Here is a 23,048-nt window from a genome sequence, read left to right on the forward strand (position 1 = left end):
AAGGGTTTTCTACTGCATACTGCTATGATACAGCCTTCAGGGTTATTTCTGCACAATAGGCATTCAGTATGGTATTCTCCGCTCTTCTAGGAAAGCCATACAAATGTGAACTACAAAGCAAAAATCCTTCATACATTTTTTAAAAAGCAGCATTAGTAAAACAAGTATGTGAAGGAAATATGGCATTCCAAGTATTAAGCAATATAAAATGATGAGTACTTTGTTTATTATTGCATTGTGGTCAAGGACTAGTATGAACTGTAATTTATAACAAATTTGCTGTTTTTGAAATCTGGATATTTTTCTCCGTAGTGAAATCATACAGGATTTGCCAGCTTCCTAAAATTATCATCATTAGGACCCATATTACTAAAGAAAGTGTATAAAGAAGCATGCAAGGTTATTGTTACTATGTACATATACTCTAGCTTTTGAATATGCATGAAGGTTATATTACAACTAGGAACAAATGCATAACATTCTTCTGCTAATCAGTAGCAGATCAGAAATTTGGCAATCTTTTCTTGTAAGTTCTTCCATAATGTGTGGTCTGTTACTCTAGATGCAACCTGACACTTATGTTTACATTATTCAATAGTATAATTTTTGTAAGACTTCTGGAGGGAATGCGTCACAGCAAAAGCATGCTTTTCATTGGTTTTCATACTGCTTTTGAATCCTCAGGAAAAAAAAAATCCCATCATATGTACCAGACAGTTCATATTTATCTGCTCTCTTGTATCCCTGAAGCTATGTTAACTACTTAAGAACAAGAGGAAATATTTGGGATTTGTATTTATAAATTGAACATTTGTAATGATAACTACTAGTGGAGACATCTCAACTTTAACAGATTATTAGGAAAAAATGCACCTATTATAGCAACTCTTTAGAGCTTTTATTTCTAACATTTTCTAACACAGATGTAGAGAGATTTTTTTTTTTACCTGCCTGTGCATTCAGCTTTCTTATATACTTTTTTTTTTTAATTTAAAAATTAGTAATATCATGTCAGGTACACAAATAAGGGAAGAAAAATAATACTGTATTTCAGTGAGGGTGGTTATTTGCTTACCTAATTTCATAGTTTGGGGTTCAGGAAATTTCATTTAATGTATAAGAGTTCATGAGTCACTATGTAAATAAGATGCACCAACTCAATAGACCTACATTTCCCTAAACATATTATGAGTTGTGTTTGTTTATTCTAGCACTGTTCTTTAATACTAAAAAAATATCTAAATAGCATTTTGATAATGCCTGAATTTACAGTGTCACATTTCCCTAATGTAACCTCAGGTGATGGATAGATACATAGGTCTGAAAGAGACTGCAGTCCAAAGACAGACCTGCAAAATAAACACTCTTATATCTTCTGTTTTGTATTTAAATGTACATTATTCTAAGTCAGGGTTTTTCATTTCCCTGTCTAACTATGAGAGTTTATCCCTTCAGTTGAGCTAGTGATACTAATTCAAAATACAACTGTTCTGTTCTCTCAGTGCTAATGTAAATGAATCGTAAATGAGGTGGCTATTTCTAATGTCATTATGTGTTCTCATCAAGTTGAAGGCACTCTTTACGTAGTTGTTGATTTGCTTTTTTTTTTTTTTCAGATCTGATACTAGCAGCCATTGAATCATTTTGCTCAATACTACTGTTTGCTTGTCAGCTTTTGGTACATATAAACTAAATGATCTTTTTATCCTCAGTTCTTTCCAGCATTAAGTTAAATGTCAGACTGAATAGTATTTTCCTACAGTACTGTGCATGTAGGCACGCATTCTAGATGCACAAATCCTTTTCCCCAGACTCTTGTGGGGCCTGAAACAAAATGATGTCAAATTAGAATAACGTTTATACGGTTTAATGTGTATATTTAGATATAGTCTGACATCACCTTACAGGTGGCTTTTCTGTGCACATCAGAAAGGAGCAGCAAGAACAGGTGGAAAATGGGTTGGGGTTATCTATTTTCTGTATTCCTTTTAAAACTCTTTATTTTGAAACTGAACTCCTTCATGAGTAGATGCTTGCAAGGTTAATATATATAGTAACATTATTATGGTTATTAAAAGAGCCTAATTGCCTGTTGTAATTGAGTTCCCAGTACTTCTATGGGCCTTGTATTCCTACGTGTGTGTACACTTGCTAGAACTTGATCAATGTGGATTCCTTTGAATTACCTAAAGTCCAGTTTGAATCTGAAAGTACTAAAACATTCCTTGTCTTGGTAAACTCAAATGAAATTGGAGGGGGAAGAGTATTGTAACACTGAATTATTAAGCAGTAGTCAGTTGCCTTCTTGCTGCAGCCCAGCATGTGTTGAATACAACAGAAGAATGAGCTCTAATGAAATAGTGAAAAATGAAGGTGGTCTAAATTGTGGATGTCAGAAGAAAGCGGGGCTTTTAAATGTAAAAGGAGTTAAATGTTCCACTTACATATAACTAATGCAAGAAATGATGTTTTTGTCACAAGTATTAGTCGTTTTCTGTGAATGTTGAGTAAAACTTATGGACAGTAAAATCCAAAGAAAGTAATACAAATTGAACAAAGCTAAACAAAAATACAGTTCTTGCATCATATTTTGAATCTCTGGCCACCGATTAGGTCATATTCCAAGAGTCTGGACAAATAGCTGGGTGAAAAGTAGTCTCTCAAGACCCTGCTTGTGTTAGGAAATTTGGGCTATAGAGGACAAAGGCTGCTGGCAGCATATCTCCCTCAGGTAATGTTACAAACAGCTTAACTGTTTGTGTGTATGGAATAATTTAGTGTTCATGATTGTTACATCAGGCTTCGGTGGTTTTGCCTAAAACTGGGATAAAACTCTTCAAAATTACCATGATTTGTTTCAGTCGTTATAATTACGGTGCTATTGGTATTAGCTAGAAGAAGTCCAGCATATGTGCTTTAAGCAGGTTCCCAGTCAGCACAGGTGACGCTGCATTGTGGTTGTCTAGCAAAGAGTCTGTAGAGGCTAGACACACTTGTGGAGTAGCTGTCTGCATAGGGCAGGTGCCATACCAAATACTCCCCTAATATTTGCCACTAAAATAACTTTTCTGTAATGGTTAAGTGTTGCAAGAGTATTTTGAAATTAGAGTAAGTGGCAGAAGATATCTCATGCATCTCAAAAGTAGGATACTCCACCAGTAAGTAACACACATGTAGTGACACAAAGCAAAAATGAATGCAAGCACAGTTGTAGAGTTTGGTCACTGGGGAGATGCTAGAAACATTGTCGAACAGTGGTTAAGGATCAGATATTAGTTGCAGCCATCTCACAGATGTTTTTATTCTGCATTAGGCCAAGATGAAATAGGATGGGTTGCTACACAGAACTAAGCATTTGAGAACAGCAGTGTCAAGTGCAATTGACATGGTACTAAAGTGATTTTTGCAGCATTTGGGAATGTGTAGGCTATATCACAAGCATGGCAGGCTAACCACAATAATTCTATTGACACTTCAGCTGCTGTCCTGAAACTGCTAAACTTTGTCAATACTGTTAATTAAGCTTTTTCAGCAGTAGTTCAGAAGTCTCATATCTGAAAATCAATAGAGGGACAGTTTTCTTCTGATTGTAGACAAACTTATATGTAGCTGTCATTGACAATACCTTGCATGCTGCAGTATATGTTGAATTTGGCACAGAAAATCTGACCCTTTTTTGGAGATCAGCAGTTCATACTTTCCAGATCATGTTCATGACTAGCAGTCAGTGCTGCATTCTGCAGCAGCCTAGGCCAAAACTGTTTAGTAACTATTGTGAAATGGGGATCAAGAGTCTTAGCAGCTTCCTCTTGGCTGTCCATAGGTAACAACAGTTAGTGTCTGTTGTAAGTGTTTACTACGGGATAATCCAGGAGTAGCAGTATTAGTAGGGTTCTCGGAACACAAACCTCTTCAGGGAAAAAAAGTATGCATGGACTTTCAATAACTAGTTGAGGAAACACTCTAGTCCATTTTTTCTACAAGACTGCAGTATTAGCAAACATCACACGGTGTTTTCAGGATTGAGTCATGGTTTGTTCACCTTCATCCAAATCCCAGTTTTGGCGAGGCTTGGAATGTAGTGAAATTGTATGATCTCAGTTTGAAGAGTGAAGTGTGGACTGTATGTATACTATAATAAACAGGAATAATACTGCAGCTCAAAATAAAATATACAAACAAGTGAAAAATAGCCTGGAATGATGAAACTTCTTTGGATATCAATCTGATAGTCTACAGTGCTGTGAAACAAAGGACACAGCAAATTAAGCTTTAACATGCTTTTTGAAGTGTGATTGTTCCTATCAGCCTTTCCCAAGAACCAAGAGTATACAATATACTGCACTCTGAAAAACAAGGCAGTAATGTGTCATAAAGTTACGTGCAAGACAGTGAGACATTGCATTTGAAGACTGCTTATAGGAGCTGTTTTTGCAACTCAGTGAAGAGAAATACTTGGCAAAGCATCCATTTATTAAAGACAGGCTTACTAGATTTCCTTTTCTTGAAACTACTATTCAGCCAAGAATTCTCCAAGCATTACCACTGTGTTAGATAATAAGGGTATCATGGATATTCTATGTTTTGGTTTTCCAAAATTCTGTTAACCCCTTGTGGGTGATTCCTTGAGGGTTAGTTGAAGCTGTTCATAAAGCATTTTAACAGGATGAAAAAATTTAGAATAAACTTTTCTTCATTTAATCCTCTCTAACTGCAATATTTATTCAACTGGTTACCATAAAGAATTCAGTTTAGGATAGTGTTCCTCTTTAGATGAGGAATGTAACTTCAAAAAATTTTGTGTGCCTTATACTTTGGCCAGAATGGCCTCGTGTATGTCCCGTAGCTTGAAGAGGTACTTTATTCCATCACAGTTGTCACATAAGCAGGTGGGCAGGTTATTTGAATTCTATATTGTACTCGGGATTCAGAATGGATGAAGAGTGGTTTGGTGCTGGTACAGAAAATGTTTAATACGGTGTGTTTTGTCTTGTTTCACTTCATATTCAATGCATTGTGTTTAGTTTACATTTAGTCATCTGTATCTGTGATGTTTGACACTTCAATGGTATTAGTTGCCATTGCAGAAGATGTTTAAGATATTAAGTCATGTTCTAGAAGTACTTCAAAATTAAATGAATTCTTTCAATATAAATGAAATATTCAAAACTTTAAATGTTTGCAAGTAAAAATACGTACTCATCTACCTGAATTGTGTCTAATTTAAGTGTGGACTTAAGCTGAGTTAAACACTTTTACTCTTTTTAGGATCACTAATAGTTTGTGTGTGTGCATTTTTTACTGGAAAACATTATCTTTAAAAACATTTTTCTATTTCCTTTTTTTTTTCAGTGAAGATTAACAAATTCTGCCCTGGGGAGAAAAAGACTGTCTTGGATGATTTTGTCAAGCTGTTGATGTGATGTTTAATATTTAAAGGTTTTAATGGTTTTGGGGATGGTGATAATCCTTCTCACTTTGCTTACACCATGCTGGTGTGTCTACCAGAGCACTGTTTATTTCTAAACAGTGATACTCAGTTTAAATAACATGTCAGTTTCTTTTGTAGTTTTGACTGGTAGTTGCATTTGGTTTTCAGTACAGTACAAGCTCAGGTGTAGGGGGTGTGTGTGGAGCTACAGATTATCTAGCCATTTACACATTTTCAGCACTGCTAATTCAGTATGTTTTGTAATTAAATAATTGGAATATCCTATCTTAGTTTTGCCTGTACTGCTTGCTACAACTTGTTTTTGTAAGCAATTGTAGTTTGATGAAGCTTACGATGGTTTGGAAAACCTGGCTGGCTGGATACTGATAGACAGCTTTCTGTAAGAATGTCTGCAGGCAACAAGTTACTCCTCAAGATGAAGCAGCCTCCTGTTCCTTCTGAACACTTATAGGATGTATGTGTGTGTGTATATATATATATTTTTTTTAATACAGAAAACTTTACATTTTGCACATGGCCTTGAACCTAATGTGAAGTGCTGCATAGTTTTATCAATGAGCTGCAGTTGCACACTTATCCCTGTATATGTTTGTTTAGTTTTAGGATAGGGTAAATGATCTGGATTTCTTCCTCTGAGAGCCTTTTCTTCTGGTGGATGGTAGTGCTGTCTCTGCTGGGTATTGGAAGGAGGAGTGACTGAGATTGAGCTTACACAACCTCCTAACATCTCGAGTGTCTGTTTTGTCTGGACTTCCTTCATGCAGCATTCTTGTGCAAAAATTTCAGGGCTTTAGTCTGGAAGCACTGGGTCAAAGAATATGTCTGCTTGAAGAGTATGCAAGCGATTTTTTTGTTTCATTACACAGTATTTTTATTTTCTATCAAGGAATACTTGTTCTGAAGTGCTTGCTACAGTGGCTGTTCAGAAAAATAAAAGGAGTATATCATGTTTAGTTTGTCTGGTTTCTAAGGGGTTATTCAACATGCAAATACTTGTTTGGTTTTGTAAGTCTAAATATGCAAGCAGTGTTTCTAATCTGCTAGAAAGAATAAAAGTAAGCTGTTGATACAGTCTAGTAATCAAGAGGAGTAAGAAGTAACTTCATTTTTGGAACAGTTTTGTTTTGTATTTCTGATTTTTAAAGACTAGGTCATACTTTCATGTTCTCATAAACAATGCCGTTATCCTGGCCTTGTCTAGAATGCTAAAGTTAGTATCCCCTGTTATTGAATATTTCTGTAGATGACATGAATTCTTTTTGTCTTGTGAGGAGTAGTGAATAAACAAGTCCTTGTAGAGACCTTGTTTTTCTGTCCACTAAAATGTCTCTTTCCTCGTTTGTGTAGTAAATCCAAATTTAGATAGATAAGACACGTATTCTGCTTACTGTCTGAGAAAATTCTATGTACAGACTTGAAAGCGGTTTCTAGTCTTGAAGTTCAAGCTGAATTGTTTTATTAGTCAGAAAGAAAAAGCTTTCCTTGTCTGAAAGGGAAAGTTGCAGACCAGTAATCCCATAGGATTGGGCATACTGCAGAAGAGCTTGGTGCTTTTTAACAACTACCCATTTCTACTAAGATGATCAATGATGAAATGGAAAATGATGTTCTTCCAGGACAGCTTGTTGTGTGCCTTTAAACTACTTTAGGGGTTGCTTTCTTAAATCAGGAATGTTAAACTGTGTTAAGTGAGGACATGGACCATGGAGAGAGCAACTGATGTTCAGACCACAGAGTTTATTAGTTCTTGTGTTGTGAAGTCTTGCATGCATTGTAGGGAGGTTCTCAATCTCTTGTTTGGTCTTGACATACTCAGTGCTATTCATTCCATAAAGCCCAACCATTTATACTTTGTGTAAAGGAATATCTTTGCTTGATGGGAAATAATTTTAATCCTGTTAACTATTAGCTTGTATAATTTTATTCTTTATTCTTCTGGTTTTTATTCTTTCTTAAGTGACCACATTTTTGCCACCGTGCCTACTCCATTTGAAAGCATTCTTGGGTCAAATAATTCTAGCTGTCTGATAAGTCAGAAGTTGAATAACATCTTCTGTTTCCAAAACAATTTCTTACTATTTTATCACTGTTTAGTAAACATAATAGTGCATTGTAGTCTCCTTTGATTTTTTTCCCCACAGTAATAGAAAACCGAAAAGGAAAGCTGTAGTGGATCAAGTTGAATTACTGTATTTGAATACCTATTTTTTTTTATCTTCATGACAGGTTTCTCTATTATATTAGAAAGTACAAGACCATGGTTTCTGTCCTGTAAGTAACCTTTAAGGCCAAGTATATAAAAGCCAAAGCACAAATTGCAGCAAGAAACATCTAGATAGAGCAAGCTAAAAACAGCTTGTAAAATAACACTTAACACATTCTATCTGTGATTCTGCTTTTTACAGAGATTGTAGAAAGCTTCCATTTTAGCCATATAGGTAAATTTAAAGAAATAGCTATTGTCCAGTGGAATGCAGCCACGTATTTATGGATTATGATTAAACAGTTGAGGCCTCATGAACCTACCAGGGAATAATGAATGTGTTACTGTTAGAAAAGATCCTCCTAAAACACATGGAAGGCTTAAAAGCTATGTGCACTAATTAACAAAATACAGTGAACATTTAAGCTGTTAATAGCCACAGCATCCCTGATGCATGGACCTTCAGTATGCTAACACTGCATAACAGTTCCCTATTGTGCATCTCTTTAACAAGGGTAACTGTGTCTCTTCTTTTCTTGCTTCACTACCTGCTGTGTATGGAAATCGTGTACACTATTTAGCACCCGCTTTCAAGTCCATGCATATTACATAGAAGCATTGCATCTTGCATTAGGGACAGCTTTTAACAGTCTCGCTTCCTTGTAACTTCTTAAATGCAACTTCTAAAAAGCATGCACCGGCAGTGATCTTGCTCTAAATTTGCATTTCTTGATTGGGGATTTGTGCTTTCTGTTTTTCTCCTGTGTGCCCCATACCACTGGCTACTTTGTGACAAAGATCTGTTACAGAAATCACTTTAATTATAAAGGAGGTGTAAAGAATAGAGAACATGCATCACAATGGAGGCAGGCATCGGTTTACATGAACTCAGGATTTCAGGATGTTGTTCTTAGTAGCAGACCATGCAGTACTGTGACAGTATTGTCAAATTAAACTTGAAAATGCTACTTTTTGCTCCACCCTTCCCCCATCTTTGATGAAGATATTTTTTTAATAAAAGCCTAAATAGCTTGTAAGATTTTAACCCTTCAAGTTAAACAGCGTTCCACAATTACCCCTAATGACAGAGTAAATAGGTAGTTGGGAGGTGAAAGGAAAAGAACACTGGAATGCACAGTAATGGAGTTCTTTAAAAATATTGTAGCATTCTGTGCTCTAGCTACCAGCTTTGGCTGATTGATAGCTACTTAAACTGAATCCACAGTAGCTGTTTCAAATACTGTAGTGATGATGTTACTTACAACTTCATCATAAGAAATCTTACTAGAGTTACCAAGTCTTAAAATTTTGCCATGTATCCAAATTTGAACTCAACAGCTCAGGTTTTTGCTGTCTAGATTATGAATTGTCTCAATAAAAGCACAGGTGTTCTGCATCACTGCAGCAATTGCACAGCTTATATGTGAGTAGTGTCCCAGTTCACTGTCAGTCTCTGAATGCTGTGTTCCCTCGAGTCTTTTGCAGCTTGAACTGTGAGCTTTTCCACAAAACTGGAGAAGGCACACTGACCACACATCTTACATATATTAAATAGACCCTGTCCCCTCCAAAGGCTGGAGATGATAAGCGGTGTGAGTATCTGGGGGCTCTACCAGGGCCTTATTTGGAAAATTTCTTAATGTGAGGTTTTGTAGGGTTTTCAGGTAGGCCCAAAGCAGGTAGAACCATTCATTTCCCTGTTAATCGTGGAATTTCTAGAAAACGGAAACTTGATTAAATAGGTCATACACTTATGATTTATTTTGTAAATACATACACATAAATACAGGTAACTTTTAATGAATGTTAAAAATAAGGACTTCACTAAAATAGCATCAGAAACATACAAAAAGTACAGAAAGTATTCCTAATGTCACTGAGCTGCTGACTGGGGATTTGGTTGTCCATTGTCAAAACTACATACACACTGGAAGCTTTTTTAAATGCAGGTGAACTAAAAATGCCTTTCCTTTTATTTGAACATTTATGGTCTAAAAACTCCTCTGTTTTCTTATTTTTTTGCCCTTTTATTAATCTGAGGATTGACTAGAAACACATATATTTTTAAATGCCTTACAGGTAGTGACAGTAAAGGAGTCAGCCACTTGTGTGTGTGGAAGCGTAAGGTTTGCTTTTACATATGCTTTGAATGAGTTCTAGGTAATATGTGCTATCTAAATCTTACTTTGTTGTGAGAAAAAGTAGTTTACAAGATATGCTATAAATAACTCAAGAGGCTTTTTTCCTGCCTCATTAAAGATAAGCACGTGGTTTATAATTTCCTCAATCTAAAGAATGTCATGACACTCTGAAGCCTCTTAGAGGGCTAACAGTAGCAATATCAATATATTTCATAGAAAGATATTCTTTTTCCTCCCCTGATCACCTGTACTTCTGTCTAATAATGATTTTCTTAATTACAGTCGTGTATGTTATAGACTAACTGTGAAATGTAAAATTAGATACTTGATTTCTGTTTTCTTTAGTTTCATGACATTTACTCAGACAACATTTGTAAAATTAAGAGGTACTGTTACAGGAAAAAAATGCATTCTTAATAATTAAATAATAGCTTTTGTCTTGCCCTTTGATTCTTTCTTGGCCAAGAAACCTATACTACGCATGAAATATCTGTCTATGCTGGAAGTGGGACTTTGTTTTGAATACTTTATTTTTAAGTTTCTGAAATGTTGTTTACCTGTCCATCAAAAAAGTACAGGCTGAATGGTAGGTATTTTCTGCATTTTTGTCATGCATTATGGTCAAGAAAAATTCCACTCTGCTTTGAGGTTTTTCAGGGTACCATGAGACGCCAAATCTCATACTTCTGTCTTTATTTTAAGCATTATGGTTTAAACTTACAAAAGCACAACTCAGCAGATTTTTACGTAAATTTTAGCATTAATCACGTCTATAAATACAATTTTTCTATTACTCTTGCAGGACACAAAATGTGAATACACAGTTGGGGAATGTAACAGAGCTTATAAATAAAGTGCTTCAAGAATTGAAAGATGGGTTGGTGAGGGGGAAGTTTTCTACTCATTGTTATGAAGTCACATTCAAATTTGTACAACACATGTTGGATTTTCAGAAGTCCCATCGCCTGTGGAACTGTTTTTGGAAACTGACTCCTCCTTTCCATAATGTCAGTATGTAGATTTAAAAGTATTAAACGAACTTATGATGATTCCAGCAGTGTGACAATTTCTGCTTCTGTTAGACCCACTTCTTGGCATGTTCTTCTCTCTATACCCAGTTTTTCTTCCATGTTTTCTGCAAAACTGTCTATGTAAAGAGATTTTCTTTAAATAAAAGTGTTCTTGCCATCTTTGTTATTATTGAATTCTGTCTCATGTTTATGGTGTTTGGTTTTCTATTTGTTTGTTTTCATGTGGTTCTTTCACTGCTTTTCAACTTTTTTATTAATTGTTCTGTAGCGTGGTTAGATGGGAGAACATAGTACGGGTAGCACATGTTCACAGATTACTGTGATAATGCAGAAAGATTGTGAAGCCTGAAAGAAAGCTGTATTCTGTGTGATACAGACTTTCCTAAGGGCAAATATGCTTTTTTCCCTTGTTATGTCTGTAGCTGTTAGATAAATGTTGTCTGACCATGTTGAGTTCATTCTGCTCCATTTTTCCATTCACGATTTGCATAGTAGACTTTGTTCTCTTGCACGTATTTCAAAAACAATGTAGTGAAATGTAAAAATGTAAATATCCTCATCCTGAGTTCCAACCTAAGCAGCTGAGCCCACCAAATAAAAAGCCTCTTTCACAGCTGCTATTTGGTGGGTATTGTGCAAGCCAGTTCGTGCTTTGATACAGCAGCTCGTACAGAAAGTGTATTGCGATGTGAAACGTGAATTTATAGCAAAACTTCATGAACTTAGGCTGGTAAAACAGGTTGGGGGTGGGGAAGTAAGCAAGCTGCTGTGAACTCCTATAAAGTACAGAAAACTTCTCCTTTCCCTCCTTTCTAACAAGTGTAAACTCTTGAGGTTAAGTAGGTGGGGCAACCGGAAGTAATTACTAAGGCCAGTGGCATTTTTGCGGTTTAATAAAGGCAGAAGCTAATTATTCAGTTTTTATTTAAGTGAAATGATGCCAAAAAGGAGGTTCCTGCCGAGCAGCTGCACTCCTTCAGTGTTACCCTAATTTACCACAGACACAACTGTCACAAACAGAACTTTTAAACTTGATATATAGCCACGAAAGTAAGGAGCCCTTTGTCCGGAGTGCATGCAGAAGAACTCCTTTATACAAATCAACCGGCAGATGACGGACAATGATGAAAATTTGATTCTTTGAAGTCATAATGGTCATTGAAATGTGTGAAATTCTCGTATTGAAAAGAGAGCGGCTAGCAAGACTCTAAATCCTGGGTGGTTGCGGGAAGCTTGCTGGGAGGTTTTTCTGTGTTTTGACATCAACTTCCCATTGCTTGTTCCCTGTTTCCTTTATTTAAAAAAAAAAAAAAAAGAGGGGGATGCTAAACAGTATAGTTGATAGTAGTTATGTACAGTTTTTGCCTATGCATGGGGAGAAATGTCAGTGCTGAAATATGATACCTTTACAAACACCTGACTCATCCAGTCAAAAATACTTATTTTCAGAGATATTTTCTATCGTTTCTGTCTTTGCCTTGAATTACAGAGTTCAGTTCCTTGTCTCCTTTGGAGTTTGTGTTATTAGTGGAGCACTACCAGAAATTTTCCTTTCCTTTAAAAGTTATCTTTATGGTGAATCCTGCTTTCATTGACTCTGCCTGTGTATGAGTTTTTCTCCCCCCCCTATGTAGCACTTCCATCATTTTTATTACTTCTTCCAGGACAGCTTTACCAGCCTTTCCAGCATGACAAGTGTTCTTAAGTAGTGTAAGTTGTAATAAAGACACAAACTCTTCTTGGTTTGTAAGCAATCTGATGTTATTTCTGCTGCTTAAATAAATGCTTCGTCTCTCTGAGCTTATTTCAAGAACCAAATTTCCGCAAATGGTTATTAAAAAAATTGAAATTACTATTAAAAAAGAAACACCGTATAGATAAATAATCCAAAAACGAAACGGTCAGAATTCGTCTTTTAGATGATAGCATGCATTACAAACATGAAGCAGAATTGTTAATTTTTAGTACTGCAAAGTTATACAGTTCAAATCCGAAGTCTTTTATGTTATCACCTTATTATTTAGAATTTGTAATGCTGAACACCTCACTAATATTTTTATATGCTAATGGAGCAAAATTCAGTAAAGAACACTTAAAAAGGAGGAAAAGATAGTAGTGTGAAACTAGCTGTCAAAAACATCATTGTTTTGGAAAGTTGGTTCACAGGTAGTTTCAATGAAAACTTGAACTCAGAACAAAGCTCTGAAGACACAGTAGAGAGTTCAACCCAGTGCAGCACAGTTCTTTTCAAGTATTATATTGTTTTAATGGAATCTTGGAGCGGGAGCTTTAGCCCATTGAAATGTCGCTTAAAGGACAGGTTCTTCTGTCACTAGCTGGAGCTGTGTGGATGAAATGATCACAATAGAGTGTTGTAATGCATTTTAAAAGTGTGAGAAATCAGTTTGTCTAGACTAAGAGTGCGCCTACAGGGAATAGGAATTTTAGAGCTTCTGTGCTCTTTAGGTGTCAAGTATGTGATAGATGCCAAGCCTTTTTATTCCATATCTTTGGCAACAGCTCAGCTATGCTACAGTACCTTACATGTCTACAGCAAGCAAAAACAGTGATTTTATGTCAGGACAACTTGGGCTTCAGAAACCAGAAACTCATTGTCCTAACAACTGTCTGTTCAATTGCCAGCTTTAAAATGGGGAAGATATCAATAAACAATTGCTAGATTCCCAGAAGGCATGGAAACTTTAGCTATAATGAATCAAAGTGTGAAGAGCTAGCAACATCATGTAGATATTTTAGTTTCTGAAAGTAGGCAGGTTTTAGCTTTCACCTTGAAAAGATTTTTTTATGGGATGAATCCTATTATTATTAGTAAAATAACTTTGATTTGGAGCCAAACAAGTTCCCAAAAAAACATGGCTTGAAGGAGCTTGGGATTTGTCTGGGTTATTGGTTTTGTTTTCATCCAGATGAACAAGTCTAGGCATTTCTTTACCACAGTTACCTCATATATATAGCATTTGCTGGTTTTTAATATATATTTTTTTTTTAAGTAGTGATCTGTATGCACTAATATGTAGTTTTTTTATGGGTTTCTGGTGTGGAGGCTTCAAAAGAGAAAATGTAATACGTCTATAATGGTAGTTAGTATAGTATTTAATCACAGAGAATTCATAAGCAATTCACAAACCTGTAAATCTGAAGCATAAAATCCATAATGGACATACAAGTTGCTGTGTTAAATAATATTTTTTATAAAAAGAAAAAAAAAAGTTTTTGTAATATTTTCAAGCTTGCAAATGTAGAGGTATTTGATTGCTAACTAAACCAGAATCTATCAGTGTAGCAGGATCCAGATGATTTCAGAAGGGAAAATTAAATATTGGGGAATATTCTTACATTTTCTCAATAGAAACGTGTTTGTTAAAATACAGATGTAAATGATAATACACTTGTACAGGTCTATAAAAGGCAAGGTTGGAGGCATTACATACAGGCATTGAAGTCCCACCAAACTTTTACTGCATGTAAAAAAAAAAATGGTTAAACAAAGCAGTTTGCCAGCTCAAATAAGAAGACTTGAAGCTATTTCCTTCTGAAACTGTGGTTCAAGCTTCAGCAGTCAGAAATGCCAGTCTGTCAGGAGGTGTTTCTTGTGTGTGTTGCAACAGTTCAGTGATTGGTAGTCTTTCATATCATTGCTAGACTCATTTTAAAAATAAACATTACTTGATCCTAATGAAAGCATTTATAATGGAATTGTTAAGATATTTTGACAGTTGCCTTTTGGTAGTCTGGGTAGAAAATTTAAAATTTGGAAAATCAGTTTACATGTTTGTTTGTGTCGCCTTCTGTTCTAATTGCGAATACAAGTCAAACACTTTAAACATGCTCCCTGCTGCAGTTTTGAGTGATTGATCTCCCAAAGTCTATTTTCTGAAGTAAAACAAAAAATGAGACTTGCCATATTTCAAAGGATTATATGGTGACAGCACCAAGAGCTTTTAAGTTTGCCACAAAGCAAAAGCCCATAAAGTTAGTAGCTACAGACATGTAAAGCCACAGTATTTTGTCTAAACTTGTTTGCCTTTTCATTCAAGTCATGCCACTGCTGGTGTGATGCATTCAATATGCCCAGAGTTCTGCTACTCATTTTTGGACTTTAACCACTTTACAGCTTGGTCCTGGAGAGAGGAGGGGAGGGAGGGAGACCAAGGAGCTCCCACTGGCCTTTTAAGTATGTAAGGAACAGGAGTAGTTCAGGATTTGATGTTTGATTTCACTCTCTTTACTGTACTAGGGTGAACTGACAGGTTAATTTTATGTAATTACTGTTTAGTTTTTAAAGAGAGAGTTCACTTTATCAGATGCTGCTGAGAGTAATTTTTTTGTGGCAATTCTAGTGAGGTTTTTCCTTCTTACTCTGTGTTGGAGTCAGCTTCAACATAAAAAAAAAATAGGCTTTTTTGTGATACTTCAGTTTTTATCTTTGTTAGGTTTATTTGTAGAAAGCTTACAAGCCAAACCTTAGTTGAGGAGGGCATCCTACTTCTGACAATGTAACACATTATAAGCCATTTTTGTGAAGGGTGGAATCTCCTGAATACTTTTATCCTTCATAAAAATACCTATGAGTGTTACCAGTGTCAAATGGTGCAAGTAAGTGAAGAACATCCCTTTAAAAATGTCAAATTACTGTATAATACCTGTTTAAAAGACGTGTACTCAAACTGACACCAATGGTTGTTGAGCGTTGTTATTACTCAGCCTAAAAGACTGAGGCCCTACTGTTGGCCTAGAATTAATAGTGCTAAACTAGGTAGCCTTATAATCTGCATATGTTGAATTTGAGTGAAAAAAAAAAAAAAAAAAGAGTAGGTCTGCACTCTGAGAGAGGGTTAGTAATTCAGATGAAGAGCCCTGACTGGTCTTTTGATCTTGAATATCAACTAGTAGTCTCAGGAAGATGTGACTCTCAAAGCAGATATTCAGAGCTAGAAACACGCTTGGCCTTATTTTTTAAAGAGGAGAGGTCAACTTTATGTAATAATTAATGGTTAGAGAAATAAGAGAGCTGAGTTCTGGTAACCTCCTCTACAGTGAATAGAGTATTGTGGAAAAGATAACTTCTTCTTCATACTAAGCATACCTTTTTGATTCATTTTGGGTGTTGCTGCCTCTTGATTATATATATATCTTGATTATATGAATGTGTTCACTTGGGCTTAAGTTTGCATATATATAGATAGATAGATAGATAGAAATGTGTGTGTATATATATATATATATATAAATATATGCATTTGTACTACATGAGATAGATGGCTGACCAGGATCTTGGTGAATAGACCAGTTTGTATTAAGTGTAGGCTCCTAATGTTAATGTAAAATTTCCAGATTTGTTGATGCTTCAGTTTATGCTCTAATTCTTTGTTTAAGGGGGAAAGAAGAGTTCATGATACATTTCTATGGATGCTTTAGCTGGTACAAGCTGGAGCAGTCCTACCGTCACGGCTGTAGTCTGAGACTTGGAGGGGATGTCTCCTGCCTATCGTCTGGCACTATCAGTTGTGTAGCCAGGAGAAGAGCAGGTTCAGGTAGCTGATGCATGTTAAATCAAATTCAGCCAGGGGAATTAGGATGAGAGCAGTCCCAATGTGAGTCTGCTTCAGCTTTATAAAGGTAGACTCATACATTTCTGCAGAACTTCTCTTATTGTAATTATATTTAAAAAAAAAAAAAGGAATGTAATTGTGTAAAAAGCATAAGGAGTATTATTTTAGAAGTCTGTCTTTTACATGAATTCCTTTTTAACAAGTCCAATTGTGTTTTTCACAGGATATTACTTCTTTAACTGGTGTTCCAGATGAGCACATCAAAACCAGGAAAGTTCACATTTTTGTTCCAGCACGTAATGCGATGCAGGCAGGAGTTAACAACACGAAGAAATGGAAGATGGAATTTGATAACAGGGAGCGCTGGGAGAACCCTCTGATGGGTTGGGCGTCTACGTGAGTAGTTACTGAATTTTCAGATATTTTTCTTCTATATTTGGCTCTTACTAGTCATGTAAATTTTAAGTCTGAAATTTTCTTCCTACCTGTAAATGCACTAGCTTTAATACTGCTTACAGTGGTTGACTTTGTTGGTTGTATGATTAATGATTGTGTAAAAACGGATTTTATCTCATGAAATCATCTGGAATTGTTCAGTAAGTGTTAAACAAAAATTTCAACTATGACATTTGTGATGATGTTACTGTATGCCAGCATCAAGAAAAGAAGGCTATTAGGTACCTGAAACAGTGAATCCCTTCTCAACTGTCAGTTGCATGCCAAATTTAAAATTTGTTTAAACATAAACTAATGATATCTAGCTTCTCTATTTTTTTTTATGAAGTTATATAAGATCTGAAATGAAGAGCTACAGTTAATTTTTAACAAATTATTTTAAAAAAATGAGTTTGTTTCAATGTTGCTATTAGGAGTAGTAAAAAAATCTTAAATACACTGAAATCCAGAAAAAGAGTAATGCTACAATTTAGAGATGTAAGTATAACTTAGATGTACTTTTTTTTTTTTTTCTAAATAAATGTACTAGCTACATTTTATAATGTGGTTAGAATTCCTGTAAACTGGACAGCAATTTTTCTGATGATACTGAATCTTGTTATGAAGCTGTTTTGTAGAGGCATTATCAGGAAAGTTAATTATTATCCATAAACAAAAGTTAAACACTGGAAATTAACTTTCAAACTTCAGAATGGATGCAATGTGTACTGGAAGTGTGTGGATGCAATCATAATGGCGTTTACAATCAAAGAATACAAAATTCTGACAAATAAAATAAGTAAATAATTACATATGAAGTAATTTGGGAATACTTTTTTTTCCCTAACGTGTAGTAAATACATCTATGACCAGACTGATCTATTATTTTTTTTTTAATACAAATGTCATGAAATATTAGTTTAAAATAACTGGAATCAAGTCGTCCTATTATTTTGGTTTTCCGTAAAATATTGAGGCTTACAACCTGTAACGTCTTGGCTGTATTGTTATTGCAAAGGAGTTACGGAAGCGAAGATGAACTGTGACTAGATGAGGAAGAAATCTTAATTACGAATTAAGATATCAATTGTATTGAAATACCCTGTCAAAATACCTGTTTTAACACTTCAAGCTTGCATACAACAATGACCTCATCTTAAGTAATTTGTGGGGTTTTTCACCATCTCATCTTAAGCATACTAAAATGACTGGTTTAAGATAAGATTTCAGTGCTTTAAAACAGTTACGGCTTGGATGATTCCACTACTGCAAGTAGCCACCATGTTTAGCAAGTAATGGCTGTTGTTTCACAGTGGCCTAAATTAACTGATAGGCTGTTGACATGCAATGCACCTTTCTGTTCTGTCTTGTGAGCTCCCAAAGTGTGTAGCCACCAGTGTCCAGTCCATTTATACCCCTGCACAGATTAGAGTACTGTAACCGGTGTCAGTAACACCAGCTTTGTAGTTCAGGTTGAATTGAACTTTTCCTCAATTCCCCTTTAATTTTCATCTGACTTTAACTTCTCTAGACAAGTTATTTTTTGGGTGGGAATCTGCATTTACTCTTTCCTTTTGAATAATGTGATATAATTATTGGTGAGTACTTTTCTCCTGAACTCCATACACTTGCTTATTTAGTATAGGTCTTTCCTGTATTTCTGTGATTTTACAATCTCATTTCTCTTTTTGTGTGCTTTTTTTTGTCATTGTCATCTCTTCTTGGTTGTAGTTTTTGCAATGCTAATTATCCAGTTGTAGATCTGAATAAAATAGATTCATGGCTTTTTTTTTTTTTAGTTGGGAACTTTGGTTACAAGAATACTTATGGGTAGTTCTTGAGTACCTCCTAATACGAAGCTATAAACAAAGAAACGCAGGAATCATATGGTTTCCAGTGTACAGAATCTCAGAAAAAGAACAAAATTTAGAATCCCAATTTGTAATCTCTGATAGATAGCCTAGAGCATAGGAAATGCTGTGGCATTGTTACTACCACCAGGACATGCATCTGGCTGTTCTGAACTCTAGCATTTGTTCATAGATTGTCTCAAATTTAAATACATGGATTGCACATGTAAAAGAAACCAAAAAGCTGTAAGTTGTATGATGGATGATCTTACCAGAGAGCAGAACACACCAATTCTGCACAGTCCTCATTTCCAAACTGCCTCTGTCGTGGAAGTTTTTCGCTAAACTTTCAGTACTGAAGAGGTACAAGTTCCTCACTACACATCAAAATGAAACTTCTTTGTTTCCCACTTAGTAGTGAGTTGACTAGATTTTTCCAACCTCAGTCACAGAAGAGATGACCAATAAGCAACAGCTGTCACAATATTGCAATGCACTTGGTTGCATGATTCTCCTATGATCACACAATGGACTAATTCATAGTCCCTAATTCTCTGTACTGCCTTTGTAAGATAAATCTTTACATGTTTTTAAGAAAGCCCATCACAGTGGCATGTCAAAGTGTAATTTCTGCCTTTATCCTGTTATTCTTTTTTTTTTTCTTGGGGAATATATTGGATGTATAGTGAACTCCATTTTTCCATGTGTACATCAGATAAAATTACATTGTTGTCTTTGCTGGAAGCTAGATTCCCCCTCTTCCCTTCCCCCTCTGCCAGTCACAGGCTTTGTCCTTTATTGTAGAGTTCAGTGTTTCTTTGGTTGCTTTTTCTCTTCATTTACCCATATAGCTTCAAAGAGAGAGCAGTCAGAGGCAGCTCCTTCAATAGTTCGTTGCAATTTGGTCTTGTCTTGCAGTTGTCTCCCAGGCTCACGTGTGGTGGCTGGCTCTTGGAAGCATTATGCAATCGTTGCATTCCTATGGCCCCTATCTTAAGTCTACAAGAGTCCTGTGGATTAATTTTTAAAGTCCTTCTTTTTTAAACCTTTGTCATTGCTTTTAAGTTAAGCTTTTATACCAACAAATAAGGGAGAGTTTTTTACTGAAATTTTAATTTGTTTCCAAAAGCATTTTGCCTATTTCCTTCCTTTCAGAAATGTGGTTGAGAATGGCTGATAATTTGAAAATAACCACTGTGTAATTACTTAGCTAGTAGTTTGAGTTTCTGAACTTTGTTTTCAGCGGTGGCCTGAGATCTAAGTGAAGTACTGGAATAATTTTTGGTGGCCATGTGACTTCAGCCAAATCTGAACTATGAATTTGTTCACATCTTTTCAGTCTTTGATTAATTCCTGCTCTGTTCAGTTTGAAACTATTCTCTCTTCTGCATAAGATTATTCTCCCATTAGCTACTCTCAGACTTCTGGCCTCCGTGAATTGTTCAAAATTGCTGTAAGCCTCCCAGTCACCCAAAAAGAAAGTGGTCCACACAGATTTCAGAATCAAAAAGATTGTTTAGTGCATTTATTATAAATTCAGCAGGTAGTTAGACATATTTATTGAGTAAAAAAACTTAAAACATTAATTTCAGCAGAAAGATGGGAGGGAATTTTAACAAACTGAAAAGTGGAAACAATATTGTCCACAATGTAAATGTTAATCCTGGAACTAATTAAAAATGTTAGGGATTTTGAATGGCTGAAATTCAGGCTGCTTTTGAGGTGGTATACCACAATGACTTGTGTAATATAGCCTTTGGCTAGCACTTGAGATACATATACAAGTATTTTTTATTTCAACTGTTCTTAGAATTTGTCATCTGATTTCTTACAGAGCTGATCCGTTATCCAACATGGTTCTTACTTTCGCTACTAAAGAAGATGCCATTGCCTTTGCTGAAAAAAATGGTGTGTATTACGTTTATGATGTACGATAGATTTAGCTTGATGCTTAGTCCTCATGGAAGTGATGAATTAGTAGCACTGAGTTAAAGCCAGGAATTACACACATGGGGAATACAGCTTCTTCAGCAGTTTTTCCAGTGGTGTGCAGCTTTCATCTATATTTAGTCGAGGGTAATTAAAGAGTAAAATTTCTTAATCGGACTAAATTGTATAAAGTTGTTAGTTGATTTCTACTATGCACCCATAAAAATAGGAATCCATTAACTTTGACAGTTAAAAAGCTAAACCATTCAAACCAGTGCAGTTTATTTGCGCTTCTTAAAGTCTGGTACATGTAATTTCCCTGGTGCTCTTAGAGGGGATCATTTTTACACTTAATGGTCTTAACTGCATTGAAAAATAAATCATATTCATTAAGAAATATATAGGATCATCATATTTGCATTGGATATATAAATTATTGTGATTTTCTTAATAGTATTCTGTAATATTTTGCAAATAAGAAATTACAGAAAATCTGGTGTTGCTTTACTTACACTTGTGTATTGTTAATGCTATTTCTTAGGAAATTCAGTTTGTAAGAAAAAAACCTGAATCCTGGCCATTATGTTAATGAGGTAGTTATGTTATCTCTTTGGACATGATATGTTTTACCCTTTTGGTATGCATATTCAAGTTAAATACTCCATATGTTCAATGTAGGAAATCTATGCATTCACTGAATTAGTAATGAATCTCCATTGTGCAGAAAGCTACAAAGAAATTTTACCAACTAAACTAAGGCTGTGACGTATAGTAGTTCAATATTTACTTAATTTGCAACCGTAATTTTACCATGAGATATATGAAAGTTTTCTGCAGGTACTGTGTTATCTAAATTAAGGTGGCATAGGATTATATGTATGTTATGTGCATCATATTTTCTGTAGTAGTAGCTTCAGTATCAGATGCAGCTGGAAATAAAAATTTTACAAATATGGTTTTAGAAAGAAATGAGGAACATAGGCACTCCTTTAGAATGGTACAACTTCTGAACTGATATTGTTGAAATACATCTAAATCTGGGAGCACAGTTAACTTTTCTGTCCTTTCAGTAAGAATTACCCAAGTTTTGCTTAACAAAATTCCTTGAAAACCTCACATTTAGCTTCTGCAAATCCTGGATTATTGCAGGCATTTTTTATAAGATTGGGATATGATTTTGATACAGTTCTCTCTGAAGGACTTAAGGAACCTCAGGCAAGCTGTCTTTGTGCCTGTCCTTTCTGAAGCATCTTCTTTAGTAGGAATAAGAGCACAGAATACAGTAACAGGAGAGATCTCTGGCCAAAATATGACTGCTCAGGATGGTCTGAAGTTGAAATAAGGAGGGAGCACTCATTACTGGGTGAAATTAAAAGTTTAGCCTGTAGACCTAAATTTCTCTTTTGTCCTGTCTGACATCACTGTTGATAAACATAGTTTTCGTAACAAGGACAGAGAGTTTTTCTACTCCAGAGTAACCTTTCGCCACATGATGAGGATGTTCTTCCAGAAGATGTTCTTCCACAGGCAGTGAAATCTGCTTTCTATCCACTTAGTTTGTGTGGCAGAGTTATGGGCAAAAATAATCTCTTACGGCATTGTAATATTTTTATAAAACTGACCTCTGCTCATTGTTGTGAACAACTGACAGTTCCTAACTCGAGGAGCATGTTCCAGAGTGTGAAACCTTATCACATATGGCTGTCTATTGCAATCCAAAGGTAGATGTAACTAACTTTGTGGATTTTGGATAGCTATGGCAGGCCAAGTCATTGTGCTGGCAGTTGCAAATCTCTTTTGGAGGTATTCAGTGCCTCTCTATCTAGTGTACAAAAACATGAAGCAATAACTTGGGGCTGTAGATTCCATTCCAGCAACCAAGTGCCTCAAAGTTAGGTGTTATAAGGCCGAATGTTGCAATACCACAGTCTGTCTCTGAACGTAGTCCTGGCTGCTCACTCAAGCTTAAATTGTTAATCAGAATAGTAGGCAAAAGTCAGTGCTCTCACACATGGAAAGAATATGTTTTTAAAACCTCACCCCTATTCAGTATTTCTTACAGAGAATAGTTAACTTGGAAATTAACATTGGTTCAACCTAATAAACAAAGAAAATCTTGGCATTTATGAATACACAAAATTGAGGCACAATGACAAGGCAACTTGTGCATCTAAAAAAACATGTTTTGATGTGTAGATGAATTTTGAGTGTTTTCTGTGAATATCTTAACAAATGTAGAATTTCAGATACATGTTAAACCTTTTCAGATTTATCAAGTTTTTGTTTTAAAACTGAAGAAATGTATCATCTTATTAGTAGCAGTTAAAACTGCATTCTTATCCACTTCTAGCTTCAACTCAAGAATTTCAACTTTGAGTGAAATGTTGCAGTTAAAGAGACCAAACTTTGGAATACTGAGTGCTGCCCTGGCAAC

At 35.4% G+C, this 23,048-nt stretch overlaps 1 protein-coding gene and 1 long non-coding RNA gene across 3 annotated transcripts in view; both read left to right on the forward strand.

Moving 5' to 3' along the window:
- The window catches only part of NDUFS4 (NADH:ubiquinone oxidoreductase subunit S4), a 47,096-nt gene that overhangs the window by 23,006 nt on the left and 1,042 nt on the right, over positions 1–23,048 (forward strand). For both annotated transcript variants that reach the window (XM_038170577.2, XM_038170578.1), the window contains exons 3-4: positions 16,624–16,796; positions 20,520–20,593. In XM_038170577.2, coding sequence (XP_038026505.2) covers positions 16,624–16,796; positions 20,520–20,593 — 247 coding nt within the window. The remainder of the gene's footprint in view (positions 1–16,623; positions 16,797–20,519; positions 20,594–23,048) is intronic.
- On the forward strand, positions 7–15,691 carry LOC106019452 (uncharacterized). The gene is made up of 2 exons (XR_001194295.4): positions 7–7,723; positions 10,599–15,691. It is a non-coding gene; the product is annotated as an uncharacterized lncRNA (long non-coding RNA).

The sequence above is a fragment of the Anas platyrhynchos genome, chromosome Z, assembly GCF_047663525.1.
Source record: "Anas platyrhynchos isolate ZD024472 breed Pekin duck chromosome Z, IASCAAS_PekinDuck_T2T, whole genome shotgun sequence".
NCBI lineage: Eukaryota > Metazoa > Chordata > Aves > Anseriformes > Anatidae > Anas > Anas platyrhynchos.